This window comes from Bombus fervidus, chromosome 1 (assembly GCF_041682495.2).
Source record: "Bombus fervidus isolate BK054 chromosome 1, iyBomFerv1, whole genome shotgun sequence".
NCBI lineage: Eukaryota > Metazoa > Arthropoda > Insecta > Hymenoptera > Apidae > Bombus > Bombus fervidus.
Window position 1 is genome coordinate 12,836,199 of NC_091517.1, and position 12,714 is coordinate 12,848,912.

The 12,714-nt window shown below is 39.1% G+C and overlaps 1 protein-coding gene across 5 annotated transcripts in view; it reads right to left on the reverse strand.

Annotated features, from left to right (window-relative positions):
• Positions 1 to 12,714, reverse strand: part of LOC139986502 (protein groucho) — a 154,412-nt gene that overhangs the window by 90,198 nt on the left and 51,500 nt on the right. For 4 of the 5 annotated variants that reach the window (XM_072001899.1, XM_072001890.1, XM_072001926.1 and 1 more), the window contains one exon: positions 10,043 to 10,106. In XM_072001899.1, the coding sequence (XP_071858000.1) occupies positions 10,043 to 10,106 (64 nt within the window). Of the gene's footprint in view, positions 1 to 5,869; positions 5,960 to 10,042; positions 10,107 to 12,714 lie in introns of those variants that run through there. The other variant, XM_072001918.1, reaches the window with a different exon arrangement.

Below are 12,714 nucleotides of genomic sequence, written 5' to 3' on the forward strand. Positions count from 1 at the left end.
TTTTCCTTATTTAAATGCTCGCGTTGGAAAGTAAAAAATATTAAATTAATGCAGGAAACATTGGGAAATAGAAACCTCCCGAGTCTTGATCGATGATTTATATGCTACGAGGCAGAAAACGGTGAAACAAAAGTATGAAAAACATTTTTCCGTGGTAGCGCGTCTCACAGGATTTCTCGCAATTAGAAATTACGAAGAGAAAAACGCACGTGATCAAAGAAGAAAAAGAAGAAGAGGAAGAAGGAAAACCTTGATTCCGGTACGAAAACGCAGGTTCATTTGTCTGCTGGTGCCTCGACGAAGTAATTAGCCTTTAATTAATAGACTTGCAGACTCTCGGGAGCGGAGGTCAGGATCTTAATTATCGCGAAGCTGGAAACGTAACTCGCGGTCTCGACGCGTTTAATGCGGAAGCTGGTAGAAGTTGTCGCGAACACCGGGCGGGCAATGACTCGATTTCGAGGGGAGTGAAATGATAAAACGGCGCGGCAATAAACGTCGTTCAGCCATTAAACTCGGCCGAATTCGGTGCTCCGCACACGCCCCGCTCGTTCCGCCTCCTCTCTCATCCCTCTGCCCACACCCCTTGTCGACCGTTCGTTTGCATTTTCAAATTGAACCAGCTTTACGCCGCTATCCGAGAGTTTTATGCCGCATCATCGTGTCCACATTATCGAGTTAAGCCCGGAAATTCAATCTGCGACGATCTCGAGCAAAATTTCCACTCTCCGCGTCGACACTGCAAACCGAGCAGTTAAATCTCGCGCGATAGTGTGACAGAGAAAGAGAACGTTCGTATTATTCGATTCGCGTGAAAAACGAATTTGTGCTTCGTTCGCACGGGATATATCTTATTTAAAGAAAAGAAGAAAAGAAAAAAAGAAGTAGAAAAGAAGGGACAGATTTAAGATAGAGAGGAAAAAAGAGAAGAATCGCGAAACGAACCGAGAAAACTATAGGTCGGGCCCCGCTGGCGGTGACGACCCTCGAATCGCATAATCCCTTTGGTTCTGGAAACGAGTCGGCGCTTTCATTCTCGAATAAACGACCGATATTGATCGCGATCGGTATCTCGCGTACCGTGACGAGATACGCAAGACTAATGGACCCTCGGCTCCTCTCCGCTGTCTCGTCCCTTTCACGAGCCCTTATCCCCCCTTTTTATCTTCCCTCGACGGAATGGCCCCTGTGTTGTGAGCACACCCTTACATAAAGGGCCTCTACGTATCTCCCTCTTTCGTTGTTCTCGCGCACGACTTGCAAATTTTGCCCTCGATTTGCTCCCGACCAGTCTGTCTCTTTCTCTTTGATTTAATCAAAGAAAACACTCGAAACCTCGGTCGAGATGCGCACACGCGTGCATCATTGCAAATATGCCTCTTTCGAGAGACCCTCCGATTACCATCGATGATTATCGCATGACACAGTTTGGATATTGAAAAGACGTGTCGTTTATGTTCATGTTACATGTTCGGAGAAATGTTATTCTTACGATGTGTTACTGGCTCGTGGTATGTCTGATGCGAGCAGCCACATTTAACGAGCGTAATAAGCGGCTTGATTTCTCAGGTTGGATGTTAGAACTTACGTAAGGAAGTAATAAATATCGTGTATCTTGTAATTTCGTACCGACTGCGATAAGTCTGAGAAAACACGTGACGCAATATAGATGCGTTACAACACTGAACAGATAGTAATCATTCAAGTAGCTACTAGAAAAATCACAAGACGGCAACACATCCTTTCTAAAATATTTGATAGCGTACGATCTCTCTGTCTCTTATGTCTCAAACTTGCCAACCAATCGAATTTATTATACGCTGTATTCTTTCTCATACCTAATTTGCCCATCGATTACACGCGATTATATTAATGTCTCCTCCGAAGCTCATCACCTCGACAACTTTCTACCTCAGCGAGTAATCTCGACTCGAGAAAACGATGCTGGAAATCATATGGTTCGCGGATGTCCTCGTAAAGACGAAGAGGAGCAGCACGCGCCACGACCTTGTGCAGTTGGGCGCGTTTCATGGCCTGTCGAAAGTGTGCCATTAAATGGCAACGAAGCGATTTGGACGAGTACGAAGCATCGGATATTGCCGCGGATTTCGCGGCCAGGATACGACGACCAGTTAATAGAATCGTGCCGGCGCGAACGACCACGGAGTTCGGGTCGTTAACACCGCTAACGCCGTGTCCAGCCAACTATACTGCCACGAATTTACACAATCGTTGGAAACACGCGAACGTGCACCTTCCGCACCCCAATTGGCCCGTGCTCTTCCTCGTGCACGAGTTTCGGCATCGTGCAATAACCCGCGAACGTGTCGGAGTCATTAGCGTGCACACTCGCGCTAGGAATTTCTGTAGTTCCGTTTGTTACAGCGAACGAACGAGAAAACACAGCAGCGCGAATTTAATTGTACGATCATCGTCTCTGGCTAAAGTTGTTTGCTTGGTCTAGATGGTTGTGCGGTCTCTCGAGGGTTGAGAATATTAGCGGATGCGCTCAGAGGGATTTTAAATTGTTTCTGGGTTATTGCCCTTGAGTATATGCTCGTCTAATTTTCTTACTTTGTTTGCAAGCGTGACAGATTTCTGGGTAGAGTCGTTCTGCTTTATGAGTTCCTCGTACGAGCTATTCGCAAATATTCGTGTAACTCGCATCCGGAGATATTCGATAGGAAAGGTTGCGGCTGCAGTTCGAGTTGAAACTAATTGCAATTTCGGGCAATCTGAATATTTCTTTTAGCCGTGATAGGGCAACGTATATCGTATACGTAATGAAGAAAATAAAATGTGAAAACGGTGGTCTTTGTTCTTTAACATTTTCTAGAAATCAATTGTTTGGTAAAAATAAGTATACAGCAAGTATACTTATTAAGTATTTTAAAAATGTAGTTTAAAATAGACGAATATTACTACTAGATTTGCATGCTTTCAAAATAATATAGGACAGAAAAATTTATAATAAAAATATACACTGTTCTCATACATTATTCCTATATTACTATATATATTCATAAAAGGCAAAGAGAAAACTAATGAGAGTCGAGTTAAGAACCGAACACGATTAAGACGTACCTAATTAAAATTGTTATTTCCAAGTCCATTAAAAATAAGTCTCAATGAAAATCAATGGAATAAATCATAATAAAAATTCGACTTAAAAAAAAAACAACTCGACAATTTCTCACCAACAAATCTCTTTTCAAGCATCAAGAAGAGAGCCGTAGAAAAACGAAAAAATTTCATTCAGCCGTCGCATACGATGAAAAACAAAATCGTAGCAGCGCGTAAATGCCGAAGTAAGAGGAAAGAAGGAAAGAAGTGGGAAACGTCTGAAGTTCCGGAGAAGTCAATGCACCGCGTTACTGAAACTGCGCCGGGCGATACGCTTCAAGGTGATCTCTTCCGCACGGTTCGCGCTCGTAAAAGTTCACGAGCTCGACAATTACATGAAAGAGTCGTAAAAGCGTAATGCCCCGTGGCCAGGCTGTACCGTCGTATAACGACGTCGTACGAGCATCCTCTGGCGTCCGACACCGTTACACACACGCTTCAACACTCGCGTCACATCGGAAACAAATTTACCAACAGAAATCGACACGATTTCTATCCGATATCATAGAGAAGAAGAGATAAAGCGGCAAAGAATAAAAAAGAAATATGAAAGAGAAAGAGAAAGATATAGATAGCAAACACGCGAATGTTATTGAATGAATCGTAGCGGTTACAGTGGCTTTTCCGTGTGGAAAAGTCAACTGGCGCCGGAAATACGAAACCAGCGTTTATATATAGGCTCCGGGAATATAAAACATCTCGACCACTTGCTCGCACTGCGCCAACACCAAAGCGTTAAAAACCGGCTACACCAACTGGGAAAAAAGCAGATAATTCTCGGACGAAAGGAGAACAGATCATGAAGCAGGATATTCACCAGAGAATTAAGTTCATTGTAAACATCTCTTTTCTACTCGCGTCTGTTCATAATGTAATGTATAATATGAATATTATATATACATTATACATTAATACCACATGTACGCTGGTGTATAGGTTTCATTCAGCAGTTAATTAAGATTACACGACAGGCGGCCACGATGTCAATTCGAGCGTGGTATATGTTGTCTGTTCTCATTAAACATCGACCAAACCAGTCCTGGACATATCATTGTCGGCTATCACATGAAAACTGTACGTATACGTAGATACGTAAAAAGAAAGCGAAAGGAATGAGGAGGAAAAAAGACGCGAGAGCGTTAAAATCGTAGAATAATACTCGAAATAAAATGATCTCGTTAGGGTTAGGGTTAGGGCGTGTAACGAATCTTCATTTGGATTAGCCATTTTTGTTATACAATATAGATGATATTTACTGGTACAAATATGATTATTACAGAATTTGACAAGTAACCGAGATGCTAATGACAATGATCTAGGTTCAATAACAAATCAACGAGATAGCAAATGCGTTTTCTACCAATGTCTAAGTCTTCACAATTCAAGTGTAACTCTACTTACTTGTCCACAGTACAAGTAGAACTCAACTAACACTCCTCAGTCCAAGTGGAACTGCACTTACATACTCTTCTCTGTACCTCTCTGTACCTCTCGGGTCAACTATATTTTTAAGGAGAGCTATACAATTACTCCATATCTCTGTTAGGTAAAAACGTCCATCCCATGACCGTGGCTACGTTCAGCGACCAGTTGTGTCACTTCGAGCTAACGCCTACTGTCAGAAATCTTGGGCAAACATAATCGGATTAAATCATAAACAACTACTTCTAAGTTTTATTATTTAAGTACAGCTATAATAAAAAGTCTAGACTAAAATATTGGGGATCTTCCCAAACATTCCAAAAGAAAGGCCCTGATGTCTTTTCATCTCCGACATATATATATTTACACGACATATATTGACCGATAATGAATAGGTTCCACGTTTTAGCTGAATCATACCAATTACACTCTGGCGTACAAACCACCATCGATTCATTAGGAGAGAGAGAGGGAGAATGATGGTTCTCGGTGCTCACGCGGTAGCGCGTTTACGAGTCACTCGATACGTCAGAATGGCAAACGGACGCGTATGTCCGACAAGTGTGTTGCTGTATATACCTGTTGCTACAAGCACGAGTGCGTGCCTGGTCCAAACCAATACAATAAATTCTTGTTGCGTCAATGATTAATCATGAATGACAAAACGCTGTAATATGATATCGTCCGCCACCGCTAATAATAAATGACTGCGGACGGGGAATGACTCGATCCGTGCACCGTGCGCGTACGTTTCGCGATGCGATCGACGACTTTTTTCGCGATTCGTCGTCGACGAATCGTCCGCTGACGAACGAAACAAACTCGCTGACTGTGGCACGTTTTTAGAACGAACGACAGCGACGGGTTCATAGAGAACCGATAAGGTCGAACAGGGTAAGCTAGGATTATTTCAGTAGGAAGGATATTTGAAACAAGATAAGTAATTTGTCCTGTGATTGGTGAAATTCGATTGTGAATAATTTTGAAGATCTACATTTGCAAACGCACATAGTTCCATGACCATAAACGTATTCCATGGATAATGATTATTAGTAACCAAAAAATTTCCGCTACCGATTATGGCTATCGGTAATCGTAAAAAAGATGTCAACGTCCATGGTGTTATCAGTAGCCAAAACAAAATTCAGTCACCGATAATGATTATCGGTAACTATAAAAAAATGTCAGCATCCACGATGATACTATCGACGATCAAAACAAAATTTCGCTCTCGATAACGATTACTAACGACCAGAGAATGAGGATAACATAAATAATAGTAAATTCGAAAATGAGCTTAAAAAAAGAATGTTTGTGACATTACCTTTCTGCACTTTCCAGCTATTCTATTTTCTGTTGTTGATCAGTGCGGTTTCTAAACGATGGAAATATAGAGGTAGCGGCGCAACTAAGGAAGTCGTGACGGAGATCAACGAAAAAAGAAACTGATCAACTTCAAGGAGGAAGATCGATCTTTGGATCAATCGTACGAGATGCGACGTCGTTCGCGCAATCATGCTTGCGTATATATACGTTCGTCGCGCGATCACGCGATTAATCTTCGTACTGCGTGAATCAGCGGAAGTGCCACGTCCACGCAAGCAACCAGTGTGCATTTTATATGAAGTCATTTGCATCGAACGCGACCACGAAGTGTGGCCTATAAATTACCACGTGTCCGCGATAACCGCAACGCCGACGAAAGACAATAAACTCCAGCGACGCGAACGCTTCTGTTTGTCCTCCTTCTTTCCTTTTCTCTTCTCTTCTCTCTCTCTTTCTCTCCCTCTCTCTCTCTCTCTCTCTCTCATCTTTTTCTCTATAACCTCGACTACCTTTGCACAGCTCCGATCTAATTGCTACTCTCCACACGGACTCGAAGTCTGTCGCATGACTGAACGTTCGTGTGCAGGTGAATTAACACGTGACCGTCCATTGACGTTTAGTATGCCGTGTCTTTGAACGGTAATGTGTCGGGCTCTTTCGCCTGGGTTATGTAAATCGCAATGCCCGTCGTGCTATTCTCCAGACATTTGTCAATTTGCTTAATACCAGCGTTCCTTTTATTTCGTTCGTTCATTCTTCTACGTTGTAACAGTTTGCTGGAAATATGTACTTCTATGGACACGGTGAATAATGTAAACTTGTAAATTTCGTTCAAATGAATTTCTTTTAACTAAACGAAGCTTCGTATTATGTATCTTTCACGATACAATGTTACGTTTTGTATCTTCCCCTAACAATGTTACGTTTATGCTCAGTTAAACAAAATAAAATTACTTGAACCACAAGCCTGCATTTTGTGAACAATGCCAACTTCCTTTATATACCGCACAAAAACATTGTTTCTAATAAATGAATGTACTTGCTGACTAACTTCTCAACAACTTTACGAATAACAAAAGTAAACTCTTAAACTAGGTCAAACTATATATTAGATATCTGCCTGGTACCAACATACCGGAGACAAATCGCTCGTAAGAGTTAAATTCAGCCAGTGGATGAAGAAACACTGTAGATCGCTGTATCAAACATAGTATGAAAACTAGAGTCGCACCTAATCCACCAACAAACATCCAAAACTAAACTACTAAATCCCTTCCCATCCTCCAAAAAATTTACAACATTCGACTCACTTAACCCTAACTTAAAGGTAGCTTTATAATATTTACAACCTTGAAGCCTCGTTCCATTCAGAATCTTCGTCTGAAAACCTGTTCAAGAGCCAATCAACCACCCACGCGAGATAAAGAAACGTGTCCAGGATCGTAAAGCTGCGTATCGTTCGATCGGAAGGACGATCGTGGGTAGACTGGCGGCGCGGAGCGTAAATTCAAAGGCGTTCCTCGGCGACCTTACGACCTTCTCAGTAGGAGTTGGCTGTGACTCGACTCCGACGCGCGTTGTATCCGCCGCTAATGAAGACGCATACACACCGGTGACGTTGCGGCGCAATAATGAAGATCTACGGGCGAAAGTAAAGCCACGGCATGGCTTGTCGACCGTATACTATACACACTTGCGTGTGTAGCCAACTGAGAAGGAGAAGGCGGCAGGCATTGCGAAGAAATACGCGGGAAGAAGCTGTTCAGCGGGTCGGCTGAATGGCCGGTGGCCAGGTAAGGTCGTGGCACAGCTGCTTTCATTAGAGTAGTCGCGTACATTCACTGGTTCTTATGCAGGTACAGCCGAGATTTATGGATTATTGGATTGTTCTTGGTAGTCGCGATTTAACCCTCTCGCTGGTAAAAGCATTGTTGTACGCTTATTACTGAATTGTCGTATTTGCAAGTGAAATGTGTTTGAATATTTGTTATAGAAAACTTGGATGTTCGTATTGTTGTATGTGTTGTATAAAATATATCTGTGCTTGGACAGCAATCCGAAAATGTATGTAGAAACTACGAAATGTTTATTGGAAACTTGTTGCAAAATTTAGTAAAAAATTACAGATGAATAACCATACTAAACATGCAATAAGCGTTTATGTTTAAGAGAAATATTATGGTTAATAAACCTTAAAAAACTGTAAAAAAACAGTATTTAATAAAATTAATAAAATTATTTTCAGATTCGTTTTAATTTTGACCAGAGTAACTGCTTTAGTTGCGTCTCCTTATAGCGTCAAATGAGATTTCAGAAAGTTTCGTATAACACGCGTTACATATTTCATAAATGTAAAATCTACAAGTGTTTGATTTCGTTTGTGAGCTTGTGTGTATACAGAGAATATCACTATATTCTTTTTTGCTGAGATTCCTATTGAAGTAATAGGATACCTTATGATTTGATTCGCAATAAATATGAGACAAAAAAGAGGAGAAAAAAGAGTAAATACAGAGAGTCGTAAAGTCAATCGCGTGTGAACTAAACAAGCGTCGATCAGGCGAATTCGAAACATATAAGGAGATACGAGAACTTCAACTTAGGCCAAAACCGTGCGAAGAAATTTTTTATACAAACACGGCGTTTTTTTATCAGGCAAAAGAAATAACTGCCATAATCACCATAGTTACAATACATTTGTTACTTCAAATTTATTATCGTAATCTATGTAGCTAAAAAACTAACAAAAAAGACTTTTATTTTGAAAAAAAGGAAAAAACGGAAAGATTTACACGTTCATAGTTTTGTCATAGGGCGGAGAATACATGAATGATAAAGTGACTGTGCTGACAAGACAGGTGAAGATTAGGGTCAAAGGAGACAAGTATGTAGTATAGCCCATGGCGCAATCAAGAAATACCAGTTAATTAATCACCGTTGATAAATAGTTAATCATCCAAGTTAATCTTCCGCCTGAGGAGTATAGTGAGGTATAATACAGCATATATAAGTGTGATCATTACGTCATATCATAGTTTCGTTTCTTACGAGGATTTCCCACATACACGCAGAATCTATCGTAAATTTCTTCAAGTTTTCAAAAAACATACTAAAAGTATAAAAGTACACGTTATTAACGTCTTCCTGGCCAAGGGATTGCACGAGCAATTCCCAACCGGATAATATCGCAGCCAGAAGGTTAAATATTCTGGAGATTGGTGTGATTAACTTGGTAGAAAAGAGCGCGGCGCTACCGGATTTAAAAGAAGCGGTTATTTATGAAACCCTCTTGTGTAATTTTCAAGAAAACGAGGGGAATTAAGTGGCTAAGTCGCTCGTTAAATTCAGATAGAGGAGGTGTGTTATTGCTACGGACATTAGCAAATGGCATCGTAAAACCATATCCACCGACGATACGCAAAAATCACAGACGATTTTTAAGATTAGTCGGTTAAGACCTACCAATTAAAAGATTTAACGTCATATCTTTCAGAAAAAATGATATTACAGTATCTATCGCATCTGTCGTATTAATTCCTATCTCAGAAATAATGTTAACAAGCTCTCAGCGAATTAATACTCGGAAACGAAAATAATAAATGAATCAATGAAATTCTTTTAAATCTTCATTGTGAACAACGTTTTAGAGTTGGTTCGTTCGTATGATAATTCTTAACAGATTACACGTACTGCCGTTTATGATAGTCTCATGACTTGATGTTGCTAACACATTATAACGGAATTTCACAGCAAACATATTCCAGCGGTTACGCAGCACAAATTCAAATAGGGTCATTTTACCTAAGGACTTAATAATAGCGGTTTAAACTGAAATTCGCAAACAAGTTAAAGTGATCGGTATTGGAAGTAAAGCTGCGCGCTTTCGTCGATTGTCTCGCGATACGGCAAAAAGAAAAACCATTAGGCAAAGTGCATGTAACTTTGAACGTTTGAAAAACTTACGCGAATTCCGTACATTGAATTTAATGTGATTCTAAAATACGATTTATCGTTGTTTAACATTTTCTCATATTCGATATTAATATCGATATTAACGTCGAATAATATGAAATTAAAGAAAAAGGGAAAATTTCAATATACTGTAGAAAAGAAATTACAAAACATAAAGAGGAGATAGAAATTTCGTTCGATAGAAATTTTCTTGACTCACCATAACGTAGTGGCGTTGCATCTCGGTCTTCTCCTGGGCGAGTTTCTCCAGCTCCAATTTAATACTGGACAGAACAAGCAGGAAAACGCACATGTAAACAAAACATTAGTAAATGCAGGGGCTACATACTAAAGCTTCAGGGCAGGTTTTAAAGTAGTAAAGGGATCGATATTTATAGAAACAATTATTTCAGTCGTAACAACAAAATAATTCATCTGTGAACGATAAATAATAAGAGTTGAGAAAACATATTGTCAAATAGGTTTACACGTATTTAATAAAATCGTCGATGCGAATCGAGATCGTCGAACGTCAAGCTCCGTAACAGGTAAAAACATGATCGGTGTGAGAAACAGGTTCATAACATCGTTAACGCAAGACATATGTATCAACGATCAACTTTTTCACGCCTGTATTCATTCCCTTTATTTTTTCCTTATTTTTTAGATGTTCTTCCCTTCTTCACATCTGAGAGATCGATTTTCCGCTTCAGTCACGTTTCTCGATCGAAGATATTGCAGAAGGTTCGCACAGAGCCAAGCCATTAAAAACACACAATTAGTGGAGCCGCAACAAACAACGATAATAGTCGTTACACGATGGCCAATTGTATACGGCAGAATGTATGTAACATATACAGTACACGTATCAGTTTTTCTTGCCGCTGTGTGAAACGATCGAGAGTATGGCGATACGCCTCTTTTAAATCGCCTAGGAAAACTAGCGTATCGGAAGCAGTGCAATTGCGTGAATATTTCATGGAATCGCGGAAGGAATTTATTTTGCTCGCGTAAATCGGATTCACAGGAAATCGATGCACTGGCGATATCTATTTTCTGGGATTTACACGGAGTATTAATTTCCTCTGTTAGTATCACTTGGTCGTAGGTGTTTGGATAGAAGTTTCCATTAAATTATTTAATTGTGGAATACTTTATTTTAATCTATACTGTCTTTTTTTGTGTTTGTGACAATGTCCGTCAGTGATATTTAACACGTGAGGTATAAAATGTGAAAAAATAAAATATTCCAAAAATTCTGATATTAAAATGAATGTAGTCTAAAATTTAATTTAATTAAATGATAGTAAATAATTGAAATCTAATGCAAAGTGTGTACTGTGAGCACCTAGTACGAGTTCAAAATTAAAAAAAGAAAGAGAAGTACTCGTTAAATCGAATAAAAGATACTTAGTAAGCGAGCTTTTCCTGGAATAGTACAAATTACTCGTGAATATATGTACGTACATGTATCATTACGTTTGTAGTCGGACTATACAATAAAACTAGCTTATGACTAATCAAAGATGTAGTTTAACAAATTCAACAAGGTCAGTTTTTTATTCGAATGATGAAATAATATACACGGATTTCACAGTATTGAATTCTTAGCAACGCCACTCATGTGATTCACAAGTAACGTGATTTATCGTTGTACTGTTGTATCTAATTACCATATCATTGCACTTTTAGTTTCTAGATCGAAGCAAGAAACTAAACGATCGTTTATAATATTCACACTGAGAAGCTGAGAAAATTTCAATTATACAAGATTGAAAGGACAACTACTCCTATTCATCGAATAGACTAATTAAACTATCACGGAACAAACTGATTAACCCTATTTTTATTGACTAATTAAACCACTTAAAGAATGACTTTTAACACTTTGACTGCCACGTTACTCATATATGGTGGTCATTGGTGACCGGAGCGCTTGAACTTCTTACAATTGTAAAAATTGAATGAAAATTGACAGTTAGGGCATTTAGAATATAACCGATAAATAGAAGATACTTTGAAACAAAAAATGCCCCATTGAACAATTAAACATTTTTATTAGAACATCAATAAAAAGAAATGAGAACAAATCTTGCATCTAAGAGTGCACTGTGGTTGCATCCATATCTTTGAGGGGTAATCTACGAATATTATTATAAACACAGTTTAAAAAATAATCGTAAATGCTGCTTTATAATCATATATATAACTGAAGTTAGAAGTGTGCACATACCTTACTATTTTATATAGAATGAGAAAATACTGTTTACTAATATCTTTTACACGTTTCAACAATATATTCTGCACGTTTTGCTTACGACGAAACAACGAATGCGAATGGTTTGTTGAAAGAAACGAAGCCTTGTTATATGTCGCTATCAAGTGTTACCAAGGCGCCACGGCGGTCATCCGTGACCACCAATAAGATAAACGGTCCATTGGGGAAGAATGTTATTTTACATCATTGATTTATTATTATTTTGCCATTATATGCTTTGAATAACAAAAATACTCCCGTGGCGTCCTGAGCGAAACATGTGATTTCGGCGTGGCAATCAAAGTATTAATCCGAAATTTAAATTTCAAGAAAATCGTATCTGCAATACAATATTTTTCTAATATACTCTTATGCTTTTTTCCTCAATTCATCGATTATTGTATTCATTGAGTATTGTATAGCCTTTTCTTTAGCATCGATTGCAATTAAAATTAGGAAAAACATCGCGATACGAGAAAATCGAGTAGATGAAACATTGGATTCTCCGATCAAAAACAAACTGGAGCCTATAAGCGTGGTCGAACAGGGCTTGGGAACGTTGATTTTTCATTGGGGCTAAAATCGATCTTTATCGACACTCAGCGGGTCGTTATTGCACCCGGCCAAAATAATAG